The following is a 21,420-nucleotide window of genomic DNA, read 5'->3' on the forward strand; positions in this document are numbered from 1 at the left end:
TTTACCTAGCTTTCCTTGCATCAGCTTTGTCAAAGATCTACCAGCTACCATGGATTGTCTTATTTAGAAAGTTTCCTCTGCTCCAGCTTGTCGTAGGTTAAAGTGATAAGCCAAGATAACACAGGGCCACACATCTGCCCTATGCTGAAAGGGCACATTCAAAGTAGCACCTTGTTGTGGCTGGGTGTAGTTTTGCATGGCAGCAGTTAAGCTCAGTTTAAAGCATGTTGCAAGTCTGGAATGCAGCACAAAACATATATTCATAATCTAAGCTGCCTGACCATAACATCTCCTGTACAAGCGTCATTCAAAAGGACAGTCTTACACTCAGACGCCAACTCCATATTTTGATCCAGCAGTTTGAAAACTGGAGTTTTATTCAAGTTTCTACATCTATACAAAGTCTACTCACACTTTATCAGAAGTCATACACATCCAAAAGAGATTTCATTTCAGCATCTCAGCAATTTAATTTACATACAAGTAAAATAAAAGCATAGAGAAATTAAGATGAAATGCTGTCTAAAAAGAGCTTATTCCAAACTCACAAGTTACCAGCCTTTCCAAGGAATTGTAGGCCAGACCTTTATTATTAAAGTGCCAGGTTTATGTACAAACTATTAAAATAGTAAATAAAGACTTAAGGCCTGCTAAGAGGCAATGTGGTTATATAGCTTCTTCAGTTTGTCTACAGCCCATACAACAGGCCATGAAACTGCAGTTTTTAATAGTGTCCCATATTACTTGCTTTGCTATGGACAAACTACTGGTGAGCTATTACCAGATAACGGAACAAGCATTGATATTTCTGAAAACCAAGTAGCTCATGCATTATACAAAATACATTTACCAGCCTTGGAAACATAGAAATGTGTTGCTATGTAAACTTTCCTAAAGTACCACCACACATTATAAGAGCAGGAACTGTGAAGGTAACAGCACAAACTGCTAGCTATTCCACCAAGCCAAAAACAGTCCTGGTTTGTTCAGAAGTCTGCATCCAGAGTGAAAGAGTTCTCTGTGGGTTTTGACATCACTCCCATCCTCTGATATTCTCCTACACGCTTTTCAAAGAAGTTAGTTTTACCCTCCAGTGAGATATTCTCCATGAAGTCAAATGGATTCTCAACTTGGAATATCTGAAAACAAGCAAGTTGGCAGGTTATGGGTTTTATTATCTAGGATATGCAATCTGACAGACAATGCTGAACAGCTCCATAATACTCTTGTTACATTTGTCCCAGACAACCCACTTTAACCTTTATTATCTCCTGCTCCACAGCATCCTGGTTTCCACTCATTGTTCAGTACTATCTTTAGATCCCACACCCTGCATCTACTTCTGTATCTGTAACTCTCCCACCTGAATTCCAATTCTATTAAATTCAAGAGATTTCTTAAGACCTATGTGTTCACTGCAGCTTTCCCTGGCTGAAGTATCTTTTTCGTTCCTCTATATCTTACCTTTAATAAAATGTAAACATTAGTATAGAACCTGTCTCTTCATTACTCTGCAGGGAGGAGCAGAAGGCTCCATGGTCTATCAGTTGATAACTGGGTAATGTCTTGTGGACCACCTAGCATCCATGAATTGCTGGGATTCTTACAAAGGATTCTGGACTGTGAAACTTTAGCTTGACTCAACCAGCCACTTAATGCTTTTAAACAAAAGTGCATATATTCAGCACCATTTAACAGATTTATGCTTTAACTGTTAGGACCCCCTCATCACCACCACGAATTCTTGCCTTGTAAATTTAACAAGCTTCAGTAGACTAAAGGTACTTAAGCAGACTATGCAAAGACTGAATCAACATAACGAGTAATTGCAAAAGCTATCTTTATGAAATCCACAAGTCATGTATGGCAGGCTCAGTTATAGCAAAAAGGGGACATCCCCGTGAAAATATTGTTCTTAATCAAAATGACTTTAAAAATTCAAGTATGCAATAGCATTATACTAATGCATGTTTACCTTGAGTGCGTTTTGACAGAAAATTGAAATATATAAGCTGTACCCCTGCATTAGTCTCTTTCTTAATCACAAATTTCCACTAACAAACCAAAGAAGAGTTGCTTAATGTGAAAAAGCAGGCCTAAATGAAAACAAATTAAACTTCATTCCTTAAGAGGCAAACTGCACAAAACTTACCTTGTTAAAACCTAGTTCCAGTATCAGTCTGTCTGCTACAAATTCAATATACTGCTTCATTAAAGTGCAATTCATGCCAATTAGCTTTACAGGCAATGCTTCCGTCAAGAATTCCTGCATTTAAGTGAACAAAGTACCATAAATATGCAAACGCTGCACCATCTAGACAATTTAATGCCCTGCTAAGGTTTTAAGCTTTACTTGATGCAGGGACTTATTACCATCACCAGAAAGAATTACCAATTACCTGTTCTATCCTGACAGCATTAGTGATGATCTCTCTCACTCTTTCCTCAGATGGTTTGTGTACCAAGTGTTTGAACATTAGACAAGCAAAATCACAGTGCAAGCCCTGGGAAAAAAATAATTGGAAGATTTCACAGAATAGCTGGGAAAAGATAGACCTCTATATCATCAGCAAGCCTGAAAAACTTAAAAGTAACAGAGTGGCTGAACCAGATAATTTCTGTGCAGGTTCCATATAAGCAGCACTTTGCGATATGCAGTCCTCCATTGTTACGAATAAAGCAAATTTTCATTCTTGGTGAGAGTAATTTTACTCTCGAGCATTTCCCCATCTAGAAAAGCTACCTTTTTGGTGCAAGTTACTCGCTCAGTCATCAGTGGGTAATTAGATGCTATGAAGGATTTCAATCCATTTCTACTACTCCTTTACCAGAAAGAACATGCAACTCCACCAGACAGTCTGCTTGGGATTAGGGAACTGAAGGGCAACAGTGGCTTTTGCCATCTGCCAGGGGTCTTAAGGCCAGTGGGAGGTTGCACACCCAGGAAGAACATCTCAGCAAGGGCAAGACCAATCTGGTTTTATCCATCAACCAGAGAAGGAACAGCTGCAGGGAGCTTACTTCTACCCTGCCTGCCAAAAAGAGGGTTTATAATAATTTTTAAACTAATGCCTGTGTTTACTTCTTTCCTCCTCTCTCCCAATCCCTTTTAGCTCTGTATTTTAGAAGCATGAGGAAAGGGACAGTCTTGCAGGGTAGAAATAGTTCAATTAAATTGGAAATGTTAAGCCTTACCTCATCTCTGCTAATCAATTCATTGGAGAAAGTGAGTCCTGGCATTAACCCTCGTTTCTTCAGCCAAAATATAGATGCAAAAGACCCAGAAAAGAAGATTCCTTCCACTGCAGCAAAGGCTACAACTCGTTCTCCTGTTGGGACAGAGTCCATTGTTGATTTGATCATTAGACTTGTCAAATGCCAGACAGGAGAAGCCACAGTAACACTCACCATAAGCGGCTTGTTTGTCCCCAATCCAACGCATGGCCCAATCAGCTTTCTCTTTAACGCAAGGCAGTGTTTCAATGGCGTTGAACAGAAATTCCCTAAAATAACACAATACAATAATACAGCTAAGTGTACAATCTGCTGTAACACATTTGTATCCAAAACTTCCTAACAGCCCTGTATGGCAGGCTAGGTTGATAAATAAGAGGCCAGAAATTAGCAAGGATTAGAACCCATGATACAATTATGGGTTGAGAAACAACCTGACAAAAGAAATCAGTAGCAGCTACATAGCCAAGTTCATGTGGTTTCAGTCTATATCATAATGAAAAAATCCAAGGGTATAAGATTTTTTGCACTTTTTATAAAAGATAACCAAGTACCCTTCTGTAATGATAATATGTAAAAACTCCATGCCCAAAGTTTTTCAAAACCATGACCTAGGTTTTGTACATTTTTAACAACATTTATACACCACTTGATTGTATAAAACTTGTAAGTGGTTTACAAAAAATATTAAAATCATCATTAAAAACAATTTAAAATCTTTGAAAACAATTTAAAATCTTAAACATTTTAGCATTTAAACTATGCATGTTTAATTTAAAAAAACAGTATAGAATACCAAATATTTGTTTCAAAGCAGCACTAACCTCTCCTTGGGGTCTTTGACATAAGTATCAATAAGCAAACTATACATTTCTGAATGGATGTTTTCCATGGCAATCTGGAAGCCATAGAAACAGCGAGCTTCCGTGACCTGAACTTCTTGGCTGAATCTCTCCACCTAGAGGACAAAACATGCCATTTAAGTTGCATAGTATTTGTACCTTTGGGCAAACTAAAAAAGACCCTGAGCCAGCAAATAATGACTGCAGGGTGTCTCTGTTAGCTGCCATAAACATATTGGTCAAGTAGCAAGACAGCATGATCCACAAGCATCTCGGCAAGTGAAATCTTACGGGGGAGCAGAGAGGAACACAAAGTTATTTCATTGTTAGCAAAGGAAATTACATTTGGTCCTCCAGATGCTGCTGAGTTACAACTCCCATCATCCCTGGCCATTGACCATGCTTGCTGGGGCTGATGGGAGTTGAACTTCAGTAAAATCTGGAGGGCCAAAGGTTCGCCACACCTAGCAAAAGAAACAGAGGGCACCTATTTCACCCAAGTGTTTTAAACAGCAAAAATTCAAAATAAAGCACCCAAATTCTGAACTACAGCAAGGCAATTTTAATATCCATGTTGAAAATTAGTGCAGGGACAGTAAAACATTGTTTTATTTGGGTTTTCAATATTCTTTCAGTTCTGTAGCCCAGTAATAATTGTATCTTTAAACCATTTGGTTACACTGCTCCAGCAGAAAGATGTTCTCATCAAATTATTGCCTAAGTTACCAAAATACTTCGTTCCACCTTTCTGTACACACAAATTTCCTGACTTCACTGGAGTCTTAACCAGATTTGATTCAAGAAATGAATGAGTGAATATATGCAATTAAGGGCTTGATTCACAGTCATAATACAGTAGGGCCCCACTCATACAGGTTAGGTTTCAGACCCCCCCACTGGAAAGCAAAAACCGCCAAAAAGCAGATCAGCTGTAGCGCAGGTCTGGAACCTAACCTGTTGATTGCACCAGAGATGATCAGATTTTCCCCTCCTCGGGCACAATCAGCTTGAGCGGGAGTCTGATCGCGCCAGAAGAGAACTCCGGCGTGTGAAACCCCCTCACCCCCAGGAGAAGATCAGCTGTAGCTCTCTACAGCTGATTTTCCCCTCCTCCGGCACAATCAGCTGGAGTGCGGGGAGCTCCAGCCCCCCCTCCAGCTGATCACCCCGCTGGCACCGTATTAGCAGAATGCCGAGAACCGGGGCCCTACTGTATATCATTTTGCTTTTTCTAACACTTGATGTCTGAACCAACTTCTCTGAAAGCATTGCATCTGAGGTGATGTAATTTATCTATGGTGTTATACCTATGAAGGCTTCACATATGGAAGCTATCACTTGATGTTGCAGATATCTAGCCCTCAATTTAAGTGTAAAGCAGCCCTTTACTGGGTTTCTTCAAGGCTGTGACAAGCATTCAAGGACCCCAGGATTATACACACAGAGACACAGACACTTGGACCAACTGCAAAAAAGACATGAATCACAGCTGCCAGAGTCTGGTAGGTAGAGAAAAAAGAGAGTATCAGCCTAGATCTGCCCACGTGTCACGGACAAAGATGCCCTTATTCTGCCCACATTTCTAACCAAAACAGACCTTTGTCTTAAACAGATACTCCATGGGTAGCTACCTCCTGACAATTTGAACATTTGTGGGAAGATTCCATTCATCCAGTTCAGTTATCCTGGATCTTTTACTTCAAGAGCTATAATAAATAATAATAAATAAGAGCTGAAGTTCCATGGTATTTGTGGTTCCAGATAAGCCTTAAGATATTCAGAAGAAATTGGCAAAGCTAGAATTTCCCTTCTGGAGACACAGGAACAACAGCAAATAAATGGAGTTTGCAGCAGTCAGTGGAAGTAACACCCTAAGCAAACAATCTCTGCTGATACTCAGTGTAGGAAAGAAATTTATAGCAGAAGTACCTAATTTGCATTAGAGTCCATTATTGAAAGCTGCTTTGAGTGCCAGAAAAAGATGCTAACCTCCTAAATTACATCCCCCTTAGAGTTCAAGCTACCATTAATTACTGGTTTCCAGAGGTTTAGATGAGCTTGATTTCCAGAGGTTTAGAAGGGAAGAATGTTTCTCTAGTTTCATGCTTCAGCTTGTAATCTTTAGCAATCACGAGAAGATTCCCTCCCAGCTCTAACAAAGCAATTAGATTTGATACTGGACACCTAATAGCCCAAGAAAAATATCATCTTGGGGATGATTGAGTCCATTACCATTTGCGGTCTAAGGGACAGAATGAAAAACTTTGTGCTGGTTCAGAAAAAAACCAGCCTGTTCTCATATTGCGAACTGCTATTTAGGTATTGCAGTTGTCAAAAAGGGTGCTTACATGGCTAGTACACAGATTTAACCCTAAATATGATCAACTGGTGGCAAAGAGAATGTCATTTAAGACTGGCTTACAATCTAAAGGAAATAGTCCAGCCTTCCCATGAAGTTAGGGTGCTTTGCTCATTTGTGCTGCAATCCAAATTGCTATTCTAAAATACTATTTAAACTAAACAGGATGGCATAACGCGCCATACTCATGTCTCTACTCTGGATGTTATGGATTAATCTAAGGTAGCCAATATACACCTTGGAAAGGAGGAAGCATGTGAAGACTGTGTAATAGTGGACCTTATTGAACTAGATTCTTTGGGTTAAGGAGGAACCCAGAAGCGCTTACCAAATTTTCATTGACAATGCCATCACTTGCAGCAAAGAATGCCAAGATGTGCGAAATGAAATACTTCTCTTCAGGCTTCAAGGATTCCCAGTGCTGAAGATCTTTGGAGAGATCCACCTAAGTATACAAAGCAGCCAGTGAAAATGCAGTAACGTTAAGTGAGAATTATAATTGCACCTCAACAACTACTGTAGACCTGTCAGCTAGAATCCTGCCTGTGTCTTTACAAATCTAGAAGGAAGCAACACAAGCTTCTCACTTCTTCAGCTGTCCAAAATGATGCCTCTGCTTTCTTGTACATTTGCCAGATGTCATGGTACTGAATGGGAAAGATGACAAAGCGGTGGGGATTCTCCCGAAGTAGAGGTTCATCTTGTACATTACTTGAAGGCAGCTGCTTCACTCCTTTAGATACATCCTAAAACAAATCACAAGTATAATATATTACTCCATTCCAGAAAACTTTAACTATGAAGCCAGTATCTTTTGATTTTGCAAATGCAAAAAACCCCCCAACCTCTAGTTTTCCCCCTTTTGCACCACCATTTAAGGAATGTTTGTGCTTACAACAAGCTCTTCTTTGGGGCTTGTTGTAAGCACCCAGTCTTAATAGTCTTGGCAGCACCTATAAGCAAGCCCACTTTGAGCACTGCCCAGCTGTGCTATGGAGTTCCCCAGTGGGCTTGTCGTCACTGCCAGTCAGCTGATCGGTACAGACAGCAACCTTTGCTTGCCAAGGAACCACTGGGAGCACACTTGAAGGTTCCCAGTTGTTAACTGGCAGCCAATTCTCTCCCTGCTCCACACCCAATGTCACATATGAAAGCAAGCAGAAGCAGTTTACAGCGCTGTTCTTCAATCTTAGGTCCCCAGATGTTGGACTACAACTCCCATCAACTTCAGCCAGCTTAGCCAATGCCAAGGATAGTGAGGCACAAGGAATGAGATTTTGGACTTAACCATCTAAAGTTACAAAAGAGTGCTAGAACTGAAAGGGTCATATTCAGTATAAGATGAACTTTTGACAGACATAAATTAGAACCAAGAGGAATCACAGCAAAGCACAAAGGAATGGAGGTAGGTTAGGCACGATAATTTAAAGAGTGGCAAGAATTGTAATTGGGATAGGTTAGCTGATAAGATGGCAACTTGGAGGAATATAGGAAGGGATAGGGTGACTAACACTATCTAACTGTTGTGTGCTTGGATCTCCACCCTGGAAGTGTACCTAAAGAATCAGAAAACCGGCAAGTTTTAAGTATTAAAACATAAGGCTGAAGCGCAATTGAACCTGGGCAAAGAAATGTTACCGAGGCAATAGAAAACATTAGTAATGGCCCCTTCAAAGGCCGATACTTCCACTCCTGTCCCAGAACCCTGCCCCACCCTTTCCTGGAGAAGGACGGAGCTTCCTGTTTCTTTGTACAAGTTCGGCATTTGGCGCCAAAGCTGCAGGGTAGACTAATCAGCTCCGCCCTCAGGCGCCACTCCTACGGCGGAGGGAAGAGAAGCCTCGCCACTTGAAAAGAGCCCTCTCGCCACCCCTAACCCTCAACCCCCTTGTTGTAACATTCCTTCTCCCGCCACCCAACCCCCCCCCGCCGTCAGCTTCCGCCTCCAAGATGGACTGACTCACCGCCTCAGTACCGGGCTCTTGAAATATCTTCCGCGCCGTCTTGGAGGCCAGGACCCGGGTAGCGCTGAGCGACGGAGGCTGCAAGCCCAAAGACGACAAAGATACGTAAAAGACGGCTCGGCGCAGCACGTTTGGGGCAGGCAGAGAGGGAATCCACAGGGACATCTCAGAAGGCGCATTTTATCAGGGTTGCCAGGTTCAGGGCCCGAGACTGATCCTGTATCTTTAGGAGAAGAGAAAGTCAGCCAAGTGCAGGTGGTCTTGCAGCTCTGTTATGGCAAAAACCACAATGTGACATTTTTCTTTCTCCCTGCACAACTTTTAAAGATACAGAAGACCTCTTGGTTGCCAGGACCGGCCTCCAAGAGATCTTCTGTACCTTTTAAAAGTTGTGCAGGGGGAAGGGAGAATCCCACCTTGTGGTTTTTCCCATTACAGTGTTGCAAGAACACCTGCATTTGGCAGACTTTCTCTTCTCCTAAAGATACAAGATCAGTCTCAGGCCCTGAACCTGGCAACCCTATTTTTTATATAAAGACCAATAAATAAAGGGAGCGCCACGGCTAAAGCCTCAAAGAGAGAGTTGTCTGCTGGTTTTGCTCCTAGCCAGGGCGGAACTATTCATTGTATGGTTTTGATTCATTGGGTGTTTTAGGCTGTGAGGCGCATCCGGAGACTCTATGGGCAGAATTACGAATAAGGATAACACTCTGATTGTTTCCCGCCTCCAAAAAAGCCTTGGCTGTTCATGGAGCCATTAATTACATCAAGAGGAAGCATCTGAACGGCACAGCGCGGGAAGAGAGGCACCTCAGCAATCTCTAGGGAACGCGCTTGTTCCACCCCAGACAAGGAAGGCTACTCCCTATTCTTGCTGTAACGTTTCCCACTCACCGGTGCTGGAGATCCTGCTCCCTTCTAAACTCACCGTGTTCTCCTTGTCGCTCAAGGCCAAATCCTTCAGCGGCGACAATCGGGACTTCAGGGTCTGCTGCTCGTTGCGAGCGGAGAGCGGGTTGCGAGCGCAGAGCATTGCCGACGGTGGTAGAGGATGAACGAATGGTCAACGACGCAGCACCGGGAACCAGAGACTCCCCTTGAAAGCTCGATGGCAGTAAAAGAAGCTGCTGGCTCAAGTTGCCACTTTATATGCGTTTCGAACTTGGCGCCAGAACACCCGACCGCCCAATCACGGAGCGAATCCTCCTCTGCAACTTGCCGTTGATTGCTCTGTGGGCCTCAATTGAGCCAAAAAGTCGCGAGAAGCTGAGGCAACGTTCCATCCACTCTGCCCATCTATTGGCTGAACGTTCGCGGGAACCGGGAGAGGCGCCGTTCTTTAACGCCCCCTTACCAGCAGCCCGCTCTCTCTTTGGGGCCTTAGCTGCGGCGCTCCCTTTATTTATTGGTCTTTAAAATTGTTCTAGCTGACGTTCCCAACACTATCCATTACTCTGTCGCGTTTCCAATTGGTCAGCAATGGTGCCGCTTTTCTCTTTCTGTTCCTATCTCTTTTGGTAGATTTTGTACAGCAATGTTCTTTTTATGATGAATCAGTCGCAAACACTCTTTAGTATCGTGCAACTAGTGTTGCTACTTTGGTCGCAGATGGATTTGCCAGGTAGATCTAGGACTTCTGATTCAACAACAGTAGTGAAATATCTACCCATATGCAATAGACTGGAGGAAGAGTTGGTACACATGTTGTGCACCCCTGCTTTGGGGGCTGATTTGGAAGATCTATATTCCACTATATTAAAAAAGGGAGGGATGGCTCAGCCTGTCATCAATTTCCCAAGGTAAAATCTAAACATTAGCTGTGGGACAGAAACCGACAATGTATGTGTGGGTTTATGCTTCCTTGAACACAACTGAACTGGGCCTAATATAAATTAATTTTGCAGCTTGTAATGATGTGCAAGGCTAAAATACAATTAAAAACCTTTTATAGAACCAGAATGTATGTTTTGTACAAATAAATAAATGAAAAGATCTTGGTGAAAACATTGTTGCTTTAATTAATTAGCATCATGGTGCTTTGCAAAGTGGGGATATGGCAGTTCCCTACCAAAACGGACTTACAATCTTAAATAGACGGGTGGGGGAGGGGAGTCACATTGTGAGAGTGAGAGAGACGTTAATAGTTTTTGTAACAAAAGTGCTGGATAGATGTGAATGGATGAAGGCCAGAGAGCAAAAGGCCAGAAAGAAAATGATTGCAGTAGTCAGGGTTATATGATCAAGGCAAGGGAAAATGCATCAAGAAATAATATGTGGCTTCTCAGTGACAAATGACAGATGTGTCTGTTATTGGATCAGGTGTGTTATTATCTGCTACTGTATTGTTCTCAGGTGGAGATTAAAAAGTCACCAGAGATTTGAGAATGTATCTTGTGCCCACTGGACCATAAAAATATAGCCCTCAGGAGCGCTCCCTGTTCCATGTCACACATACAATTAACAGCAGAAGCAAATAATAATAATAGTAAACTTTATTTCTACCCCGCCCTTTTTCCAATAGGACTCAGAGCAGCTTACAACTAAAAACGACACCAATTAAAACATACAGAAGTATACAATTAAAAAGAGTTAAACTGTGAGAAAAATTAAAACCATAAAACATAGGTTAAAAACAGCTGACAATTTAAAATAATAAAATCATATAATGTAGTCATCAAACCTATGACACTTACTCCTGGTCATTCTCTATCCCAAATGCCCGTTGAAATAAAACAGTCTTTACTTGTCGCCGGAAAGACGGCAAGGAGGGAGCTAATCGCACCTCACTCGGGAGTTCCACAGCCTAGGGGCAGCCACCAAAAAGGCCCTATCTCATGTCCGCGTCATATGTACTTGCGAAGGTATGGGGAGCACAAGAAGGACCTCACCTGAAGATCTCAAATCCCGGACAGGTTCATGTAGGGAGATACGATCTGTCAAATAGCCTGGACCTGAGCCGTATAGGGCTTTGTAGGTCAAAACCAGCACTTTGAATTGTGACCGGAAACAAATTGGCAGCCAGTGGAGCTGTTGTAACAGGGGAGTTGTATGGTCCCTGTAACCAGCCCCGGTTAGCACTCTGGCTGCAGCTCTTTGTACCAATTTAAGTTTCCGAACAGTCTTCAAAGGCAGCCCCACGTAGAGTGCGTTACAGTAGTCTAAGCGGGATGTAACCAAGGCATGCATCACCCTAGTCAGATCAGGCAGCTCCAGGAACGGGCGCAGCTGGCGCACCAGTTTTAATTGGGCAAATGCACTCCTGGATACAGCAGCAATCTGGGCCTGTGAGAATCGCAGGTGTGTGGGATTGCCAGATGGCACAATCCAGATAGTGAAATTTAGCACAAAACCCAGTGTTTCTTTCAAAGTTGCTCTGCACCTTTCTGGTTTGGTGCTGGACTGTGCATCCACCCAAAAAATCTACCTCCTGTGAAGCCTTGTCCATGAAATAGTGGTGCTTCCTTTTCCAAAATGACCAATTTATGGCATGTAACATTGTTGCTCACTTGTTTTTCAGGATTAAAACATATTTTCTCCAGGAAACATTTGCTTCATGGGGCTGGCAATACCATTAGGGAGAATGAGGCAGCTGCCTTGGGGGCAAATGCTGTGGTTTGGAAAACAACTGCAAGGTGTTGGAGGGCAGGGCTATGCATGCCACTCGGTGGTGGCTGGTGCCCATTTAGATAGATGGGACAGAAGACAGGGAGGCCAACAGTAGGTGGACCCAGAGCCAATGATAAGTGGAGCTGGAGCCGATGACAGGTGAAGCCAACTAATTCCAGTTTTGTCATCATCTTCCTGTTCGTTCTACCAGGGCAAAGCTGAGACTAAAGATGAGGACGTTGACAGGCAGGGCCACCCCCTTAAGAAGGCAGGCAGGTGCACACTGGCTGAGGGCAGACTGAGGCTGGTGGGGTAGGGCCCCATTTGCCCTAAGGGACCAGCCTCTAGTGGTGCCATGCAACCTGCCAAGCACCCCATAAGCTAGCCTCCTGTCCTTGGGTGTGGTGACAGATGCTGCCTGATACCAGAATTGAAGTAGGTTGGTGGTGACGATGATAATTTATTAGCCTTGTTAATCGCTTGTTACTCAAAGACCTCCAAGCAACTTACAACACATTAAAAACACAAACATACCATAAAAACAGAACAAACAACCTCCATAACAACCACAGGAAGCTTGGCAGCACACTAATAACAAACAACATCCTCAGTCTATCAAATGCCTGGGACAGACGACCTTGGCACCAAATATATGTCAGTAAAGGCACCAGGCAGACCTCACTAGGGAGAGGCCATTCCACAACTGAAAACAGAGGGGGTACTTGGAGAAGAGATTCAGCTACCAGTCGAACTGGCTTCTGTACCGAATGGTGGGAGGGTGCCTGGGGAAGGACCATAGCTTAGTGGTAGAGCATCTGCCTTGCATGCAGAAGGTCCCAGGTCCAATCCCCGACATCTCCAGGAAGGGCTGGGAGAGACTCCAATCTGAAATCCTGGAGAGCCACAGCCAGTCAGTGTAGACAGTACTGAGCTAGATGGACCAATGGTCTGATTCAGTATAAGGCAGCTTCCCACATTCCTTGTCCTTTGCCACAGGGAGCAAAATGTCTTGGGTCAGCCCTGCACCAAAATAACATTAGTACTGGAAAAGCAATCCTGGGGGCATTCTACGCAGTTGGGTCTAGAATATGATCATATGGATTATATTACAATATTTGTTCCAATGTCATAACCAGGTATGCCATCATTTTAAAATGTTTTAATTAAAGAAGAAACAAGAAGATTTTCCCCGTCTGCAACAATATATATTTCAGGTTCACATTCAGCTGACTCACCCCACCTCCATTTGGGGTAGAGATACACTTGCTGTTGTGCCGGTTCCAGTGCGTCTCCATCTCTCTTTTTTGAAAGCAGGGGCACATGACGCCAGTCAAACTCCACCCCTTTTTACTCTAAAACCTGGTCAGATCAGCTTGAGTGTGTGTTTTTAAAATTCAGCTTCAGGCAGATTTCACAACTGATTGGTAGATCAACCCGCTTGCCTTCCAGGTGTGGCCACTGGAAATGCTTTGCTGTAAGCTCATGCAGGGACAGTGATTGGCCCAACACTTTGCTGTGGGTGGTCCTGAAAGGTCTGAAGTCAGCAGTGGGAAAAGGAGGTGTGTTCAGCCAAGGACAGAATCGCTTCAAAATGCAGCCAGAAAAAAACATTCTTGCTGCTTTTGAAGTGACTAGTGTGCCCACAGCCATGTTTACCTTTTTTCCCCAACTAGGAAAATTTTCTTATAGCCCCTATAGCAGAGGTGGGGACTCTCCAGCCCTCCAGATGTTATTGAATTCCCATCAGCCCCAGCCAGCAAGGCCAATGGTCAGGGATGATGGTAGTTGTAGTCCAGCAGCATCTGAAGGGCCACAGGTTTCCCAGCTCTGACCTATAGGACAAGTAACACAGCAGCAGGAAAATCTTGAGTTTGGGTGCTGCAGCCTTGGAGTCAGTCACTTGCACAAGTCCACGTGCAACATTGTGGCCATTGAATAGCAGATCTCATTTACCCAGTGCTGTACTGTATGGTGTCACGCCACATCTAATAGACTTTCCCCACTCCCATCCACCTGGTCTTTGATACCTTGGTTCAGTTAACAAGAAACTATTTCTGTTCATCTCCTAGGAGTGACAAGAGGCTTCCTGAATGTTCTTATCATCTTCTTCTACACAGCTTTTCCTGACATAAGCAGGCTGCTCTGTAAGAAAGCTTGCCAACATTCAACATATGTGCAGGCTATGATTAAAAGTAAACTCTAGCTTCAGAAGGGCCTTTCTGCCAGTCATCTGCTAACTCTGCAGAACTGAAAGGAAGCCAACTGCAAAACAAGGTTAATTTAGATCAGAGATGAGCAAATACCTAAACATGTATTTGGATAAAACTGCCCCAGGTTTCCTGGCCACAAATTTAATTTTGCAGCACAATCCTATGCATGTTTATTCAGAAGTAAGTTCCTTTATTTTCAGTGGATATTTTTACTGCTTAGTGAATGTGCTTAGGATTGCAGCCATAGTTTTGATGCCTCTTATCTATCGGGTTGGGAGAACACTGGTATCTCAAAGAAGTAAATGGTCAGGGGGGGGAAGATGAAGGAATCATATAGTGTAATCCACACCACACATTTAAAGCACATGTCTTCCCCCAAAAAATCCTGGGAACTGTAGTTTGTTATGGGTACTGGGAATTGTAGTTCTGAGAGGGGTATACTACAGTTCCCAGGATTCTTTGGGGGAAGTCATGGGCTTTAAATGTATGATGTACAGAGGAACTGGTTTTGTACCTTCAAACAAATGTCTCAGCTCAGGAAAACTCATAGCCTTCTGGTCCAGCTATGCACTGAACAGAAACACCCATTCTATTGAATCTAAAACAATAGCATTTTAATTGTATCCTCTTACCTTTCTATAGATTTTGCTGTTTAAAACAAGGTACCCAGACTACATATTTAGCCAGATTCAAATTGTCATCTCAAATTACAACTATGTTCAGAAGTTACATTTGAAGTCCATGTTAATTCATCACATGCACTCCACATGTTCACATAATAATTCATGAGCATATATAAGCCTTTGCTCTTTTCTTAAAATGGACACAAATATTGCCTATTATAGCTGAACATATTTATGTAACTCAAGGCACAGTTCACAAGCAAGATAAACATTTGGCTGTTTGAATCTCTGGTTGACCAGATCCTGGAATGTATGCTGTAGTGCTTCAACGAACACATTAAGCATTTCACCTTCCTTTGCAATTTGACCTCACAAGGAAAGAAACACAATGCTGCATAATTCAACAGGAAGTAAAAAAGGCAATTGGCTTCTATCTGTATCAAACTTCCCTACACTTCCAGCTAATCCACTCATTTGTATAGTATAGGCAATTGCAACGCAAGATTTCCCAAGTAAATTAAGAAACTCAAACACAGTAATACCTCAGTTAACTAATCCTCCAGGAACAAAGCTCCTTTTAACTAAGGCTTTTTTTAAAGGTGAAACTGACCTGCTTTGCTTTGCTACAGATAAACTTTCAAGCCTGTGCCTTTGCTTCAAAGTGAAACTGACCAGCCTTTGTCTTTGCTTTGCTAGGGATAAACTTTGCTTTGCTACTCGTTGAAACTGACAAGCCTGAATCTTTGCTTTGCATTAAAGAGATCTCTTGCTTTCTCCCAGGGCTGAGGAGGAAAGGATCGAATACATTCAGGGCTCATCCAAACACAGTGGGATAATCCACGTTTTCCATATCCAGTTCGTCGTCCTCACTTTGCCTGTTTGTTCGCTCTTTCCCAATAAAAAAACCGCTTTTTTTGCGCCCACACACGCAGCAAGAGGACCCGTACTTCTCGCTTTTTCCCAGCTCCGCCCATAACACTCCCCCCATCAGCCAATTGGTCCGCAAAAATATGACGTATGCTCCTCCCCCTTTGCAACAAAGCACAAAAAGGTGCATGTGCTTGAACGTACGAGCGTGAAAGTTTGAATTTCCTGATGGTTTGGTAGTAGTGGCTGTAATGGAGTTCCTTGTCGCTCACCACTCTGGAGCAGCGCCGGCCGGGGGGTTGTCTCCAGGTGCCCCTGACCATCCAGGTCATCGCTGGGCGAATCCCCTGGTAACCCTTGGGCTCATTCACTGCAGGGTTCAGCCCCGGACCGTTCTGCGGCTTGGTGGCAGGAATGCTGCCCCTGAGGGAAGTAAACAGCCCCCCCCACAGGTGGCCGCTCTTGGCTCGGGCAGGGAATGCGGGCAAACAGCCCTACATGCTGCTGTGTCAATCTGCACTGAAGCGACCAGCACAGGCTTTGCAGTGTTCCCTCTGATAAAAGAAACATGCAAACCACTTATATGCCTATAATTCCTATATTTTTGTTTGTTTGTATTTGTGATATTTCGCAAAACCGACTGTATCCTTTTCTACCTTTAACGTTTCTGGAGATACACATGATTGCAATTCTACTTATTTCTCCAGAACATGAAGTAACGATGTGTCATGTCTAGGAAGGTAGACCACCAGTCTCTATGGTTGCGGGTGGCTGAGATGCTCTTTGCTGTGGGTTTTTTGCTTGTATTTGTGATATTTTGCAAAAGCGACTGTATGGTTTTCAGCTCAGCTGGGCTGCGGAGAACCTGCAGGCTGTGGTTGAAATTGACAAGACTCAGAGAGTAGCCTTGCAGGCAGGAAAGCGAAATTGACTAAGGGTGCATGAGTGTCTGTAATCCAAGAGGAAAGCCTCTATTTCTCTTCTCCCCCCTCCTCGACTCTGGATGCCTGGAAGCAAAGACCAGTATGTTCAAGAAGGGCATTTGATGCGGGGGGTGAGGGGTGGGAGGTGGAGGTTAGGCAAAGATAAATATTTTCTCCCTTGAAAAAGTTTACAAACAACCACAATTGCAGATCTCACCCTGAGTGGCTGCCCAGTTTGCAGGCTGGGTAAAAATTAACTGCTGTTGCTGCTTCTGTGCAAATGCGCTTTTTTGCATCTGCGCAGTAGAAGTTGCAGGGGGGCCCCCAACACCACACCATTGCTCTGATAGGTTCCTTTTTCCCGGGCTTTCCCCGGACATTCGCGCACATGCGCAACAGTGGAAATACGTGATTGGCTGAGAATGAGGGAAGGGATATGAGGAACCGCCCAAGAACCGCCATCAAACGCCCACAGCTGTAAAGTCCGCGGTATTGCATCGGAGCACCTGAAGGTACAGCGGATGATTCCCGGTTTAAAAAAGCAAATCGCATGATTTGCGGTATTGCAGGAGCGGATTTAAGCACGCAAAAATGCGCAAAAGCACGCGGCGTCATATGGACGACCGAAAAATAATGAAAACACAAAGCGATCATGTCACACATTTTACAGTCGTCTGGATGAGCCCTTAAACTGAAGAGACAGATGATACTTTTTTTAAGGGAGTTGAAAGCAGCCTTGAAAAAGGAATTGCTGCTCATGATGGCTATACATTAATCCCATTTTCTTCTCTGGTAAATATGTTTTGCAGGTTTTTCTATTGTCACAAAAACTCTGCAAAATCCCCCGGTAGGAATGCACAAACTTCCTATGACTCAATCCAAAAGGTGACAAGCTTTCGTGAGCAGTCAGTGCAAGCACTCAAAAAAGGGTGGAAGGTGCTCATAGAGTCCCTATGTGTGCTGCCTGCCTTCCAAAGCCCAAGAACTTACTTTTGGGGCAGAGGAAGGTATTGAAAGCAGGCATTCCCAGGGCCCCAGCAGACAGCATCTTGTTCCACCAGGGATGGGATAGGAATGATTCCACTGAGCAGAAAGCCTCGGAAGCCCTGTTATGATAAATAAATGATAATAATAATAATTTAAATTAAAGGAAGGGACCTTTAAGATTATTTCAATCATGCTTCAGTAAATTAAATTATTTCAGAACAATGCTGTCTCCATCGTTTCTGCAGAGAAGACCTCCTTGGCACAAATAATATGGACAGCATCATTTTTCCATGGGAGATGCTGAAACTGGTAGCTCTAGTCCTATCCCCAGTGAGAAAAGACACTTGGACCAGAGACTTCGCAATACTCGATGCTGCTCTCTTGTCCCAAAGCTAATTCCTTGGGCCAGCTTTAAAGATTCCACTAACAAGAGCCCCCTGAACCTGTTCCTCTTCACCATTGCAAACTGCTTGCTCTTCCATATCTTGCTCTGGCCCAAAGGGGATGAGCAAACAAACAACGAGGCTGCTGAGAGAGGAGGAGGAGGAACTGCCACTCCCTCACTTCTTGCTCATTAGCTCTGGTGGGCTAGCTGACAAGCAAGCAGCAATGATGAGGCAGAGCAGCAGTCGGCACCAGCAAGGGGGATACTCTCACTGAGGGAAGGGGGCTTATTGAGGGCATCTTTCCCAAAGCTCTGCCTAGACCTGAAGCCGGCACTACCTTGGCTAGATCAGAAGTACCATAGTGAAACAAAAGAAAGGTGTGCAGATTGTGCAGTGTGGGAGGGATGCCTTCCTTCATACCATTTGAAGACTCTTTAAAAAGCCAGATGTGCAGTTTCACAGCTTGCAAGTTTGTATAAGTAATCAGGCCTGCCACTTAAAATGACAGAACTGGGTTCCTTCTCAGACAGTTGCAGCTGGTTACTTTCTGTGGATATATCACTTCTGGGGGCAGCAGGGGAAGCGAGTAAATGCAAGATGGAGGGAAGGATAGCAACTGTTTGGGCTTCATGAGTAAGTCATGGCTTATAACAACAAAACTTTCAAAATAATATTCATATCACAATGCCTAATACCTGACTGTGCATTGAAAAAAATCCTAGAGGGCAAACCCTATGCATCATTCCTGAGTTACAATTATTTTTGTGCCTGTAACCCAGAATGGTTAATTATAAAGTGGCAGGAGATCCAGACTGTTTTGTGGTATTATTAGAAACTACTCAAGCAGGAATGTGTTTTACTGGCTTGGTATTGCATGGTGACAGTAAGGAATATGTTAGCTGCATCAAATCAGATAGAGGGTACCACTGGAGCCCACCTGGATAAAAATATGGAACAATTCTATTAAATATGTATTTATGGCAATGCTGCCCCCTAGTGAGAGAAACAAAACCCTTCAGTGGCTTCTCCCCCTAATGGACTGCCTTCAAGTCAATCCCGACTTATGACGACCCTATGAACATGGTAAGCAGTATTCAGAGGGGGTTTACCATTGCCTTCCTCTGAGGCTGAGAGGCAGTGACTGGCCCAAGGTCACCCAGAGAGCTTCATGGCTGTGTGGGGATCTGAACATTTTAAAGGTATGTGTATTTACATGCTTGTGTCTAACAGCATAAAAGACAGATATATCTGTTGTATATCAGATATATCTGTTATAACGTGCTGCTTAATGCTAAGATCTGAGATAAAAGATCCATCTTCCTGCTCTTTTGAAATCACTCTCTAAAGATCAGGCAGAAAGCTTTATCTCCCAGTCAGATCAGCAGACAAAACTGTGAGGACTGGCAGGCCACTTCCTGGGGCTTTTTGGACTAGTTCCAGCCCATGTGCTATGGGTTAGACACCCCTTTATTACATATTGGACAGGTTCAGCTGATATAGAAAGACTGGAAATTACTGACATGATAAAACAAGGTCATGCCAAAATAAACAATATTTTTACTATCCATTGGAACACAATAAGACTGCGGAACAACTGAGTCTCACCAGGCAAAGAATCCCATAATATGGCAGCGATTACCAAGAAGGCCCCTTCTCTAGTACCATCAGCCAAGCCCCCTGTAAGAAGTTTGTCTTGAGCAGGGCCCAGTAGTTATGGGGAAGAGGTGGGAGGAGCAGAGCTTGGAAGATTACTTTTAAAAAGTAATAAATTACAGTTACAATTACTTGGCCCAAAAAAGTAGTAATTACCGTTACAATTACAAGTGCTCTGAAAGTAACTGATTACTTTCCTTTTTCTCAAAAGTAATCACTACAATTAGATTTCAGTTACTTTTTTTTAAAAACTCCTACAAGGTGCTGGCCTTGGCTGCTGCACATCTAAGAAGCCTAAAACAATATTAAAAATAAACACACACACACAGGGGGTAGTAGAATAAAAAAATTTATCCATAAGATTAACATAATGGCATAACAAAATCTCACATCCCCCCAAGCAATGAAGATACCCCAACTCTTGAAATCAAATTTTACACTTGAAATGCTTTTATAATATGTTTCTGTTATGTCTCAAAAGAACAAGATGCTCAAAGAGCATGTCAGACAAGGAATGTCTTTTTACAGTCATTATGTTGCCACCAGTACTGAACAGGCGTTCTACTGCGGCGCTTGAAGGCATGCCTGTGTTGTGCTGCAAAAAACACTGCAGCACACGTGGAAAGCCATGGAGTGATGACACTTCCCTGCTGGGAGACCTCAGGTACCTCACCAGTTCCTCCTCAGCAGTGTCCACTGCTGACTTCTTGCCCTGGGGCAGAAAGTTAAAGAAGTCATATTCTAAGTCATCTCCTTCCTGGTCTTTATCTGAAGACTGATCACTGTCCTCATTAAGTACACCCATCTTTATTTCAGCTTTCAGCAAGGCTTCCATTGTGTATCTAAGAAAGAGAGAGGATATGTTAACACATATATGTTAGGAAACCATCATCTGCTCTTCATTTCCTGATGCTTGTCATGTCCACTGGTTCAGGGTCCAGCCTGAGCCTGTGGATGATGACATGGAAGGTAGGAAGGTGACCAAGTCACCACACTCATGGGGCAGCACAGCAGACCCTTAAGGATTACCTGCAGCAACCCAAGGTTGTGATGAGGAGCCCCAGGAAGAAAAGGACCAGCCCCTGCCTACCACCTTAAGCCCTCTGATGCCTCCCTTGAGACAACATTTCCCTTGGAGTAATCCACCCAAAGGGCTTCCCTAATGTTCTTACTTGTTGGTATGGGTGGTGGCCTGACACGATTCCAGCCAATCTAGTTTGAAGCGAGGGTGTAGGCAGGCTGCCAGAAGAAACCTCTTGTCCTCCCAGATAGCTGCAAACCGCTTTCTTAGGGCTTCGCGCACACCTCTCAGCAGCTGAAAACAGTATGTGTACTTCTCAGGTTTGTTTTCCAGTCCTTCTAACTTGCGGTCCAGATTGCAGAGCGTTGGTAGCAAATTCCCCATGAACATGCCGTTCTCCTGTTGCAGGATATCTAGGGACTGGGCTAGTGGCTCCATAATCTCTGTGTATTCCTGTACCACTTCAATCTCAGCAGCTGTGATCCTGGACAAGGAGCAGCGGTCCATTATGGCATGCATTTTTAGTGGCACAGTTGACAGGAGCTCATGTAGTTGCTTCAACGCATCAAAGGTGGAATTCCACCTGGTCTTATTCGGTACCTTCAGATACACACCACATTGCGCATGGATATACTCAGCAATCTGTGCTGACTGGTTCTGCTTGGATCACAACTTGCTGCATTTTCCCATCAAGGAACGAAACTGTTTCTTGAAAGGACCAAGAAGACTATTTTTGGAGGAGTCA

The 21,420-nt window shown here is 43.6% G+C and overlaps 2 protein-coding genes across 2 annotated transcripts; both read right to left on the bottom strand.

Moving 5' to 3' along the window:
• Positions 1-341: 341 nt before the first annotated feature.
• RRM2 (ribonucleotide reductase regulatory subunit M2) lies at positions 342-9,625 on the bottom strand. Its single transcript, XM_061622784.1, has 10 exons — positions 9,328-9,625; positions 8,400-8,477; positions 7,023-7,181; positions 6,764-6,880; positions 4,059-4,192; positions 3,409-3,503; positions 3,196-3,329; positions 2,400-2,504; positions 2,153-2,266; positions 342-1,139 (listed from the first exon to the last, which is right to left on the bottom strand). Exons 1-10 carry the CDS (start codon positions 9,430-9,432, stop codon positions 987-989), a joined length of 1,194 nt encoding a protein of 397 aa, XP_061478768.1. The 5' UTR covers positions 9,433-9,625; the 3' UTR covers positions 342-986.
• A 10,429-nt stretch (positions 9,626-20,054) lies between these two features.
• Positions 20,055-21,194, bottom strand: LOC133384307 (uncharacterized). Its single transcript, XM_061626226.1, has 2 exons — positions 20,827-21,194; positions 20,055-20,496 (listed from the first exon to the last, which is right to left on the bottom strand). Exons 1-2 carry the CDS (start codon positions 21,192-21,194, stop codon positions 20,106-20,108), a joined length of 759 nt encoding a protein of 252 aa, XP_061482210.1. The 3' UTR covers positions 20,055-20,105.
• Between the last annotated feature and the right edge of the window lie 226 nt (positions 21,195-21,420).

Source organism: Rhineura floridana, chromosome 4, assembly GCF_030035675.1.
Source record: "Rhineura floridana isolate rRhiFlo1 chromosome 4, rRhiFlo1.hap2, whole genome shotgun sequence".
Lineage (NCBI taxonomy): Eukaryota > Metazoa > Chordata > Lepidosauria > Squamata > Rhineuridae > Rhineura > Rhineura floridana.

Bases quoted from the DNA above. Each gene is read 5' to 3' on its own strand.
- RRM2 (XM_061622784.1), bottom strand. From the start codon at position 9,432: ATGCTCTGCGCTCGCAACCCGCTCTCCGCTCGCAACGAGCAGCAGACC. The intron at 8,478-9,327 runs GTGAGTTTAGAA...TTGGGCTTGCAG, and splicing joins TGAGCGACAAGGAGAACACG to CCTCCGTCGCTCAGCGCTAC. The intron at 2,267-2,399 runs GTAATTGGTAAT...ACTTAAATGCAG, and splicing joins ATGCTGTCAGGATAGAACAG to GAATTCTTGACGGAAGCATT.
- LOC133384307 (XM_061626226.1), bottom strand. From the start codon at position 21,194: ATGCATGCCATAATGGACCGCTGCTCCTTGTCCAGGATCACAGCTGCT. The intron at 20,497-20,826 runs GTAAGAACATTA...TCTCTTTCTTAG, and splicing joins GCCACCACCCATACCAACAA to ATACACAATGGAAGCCTTGC.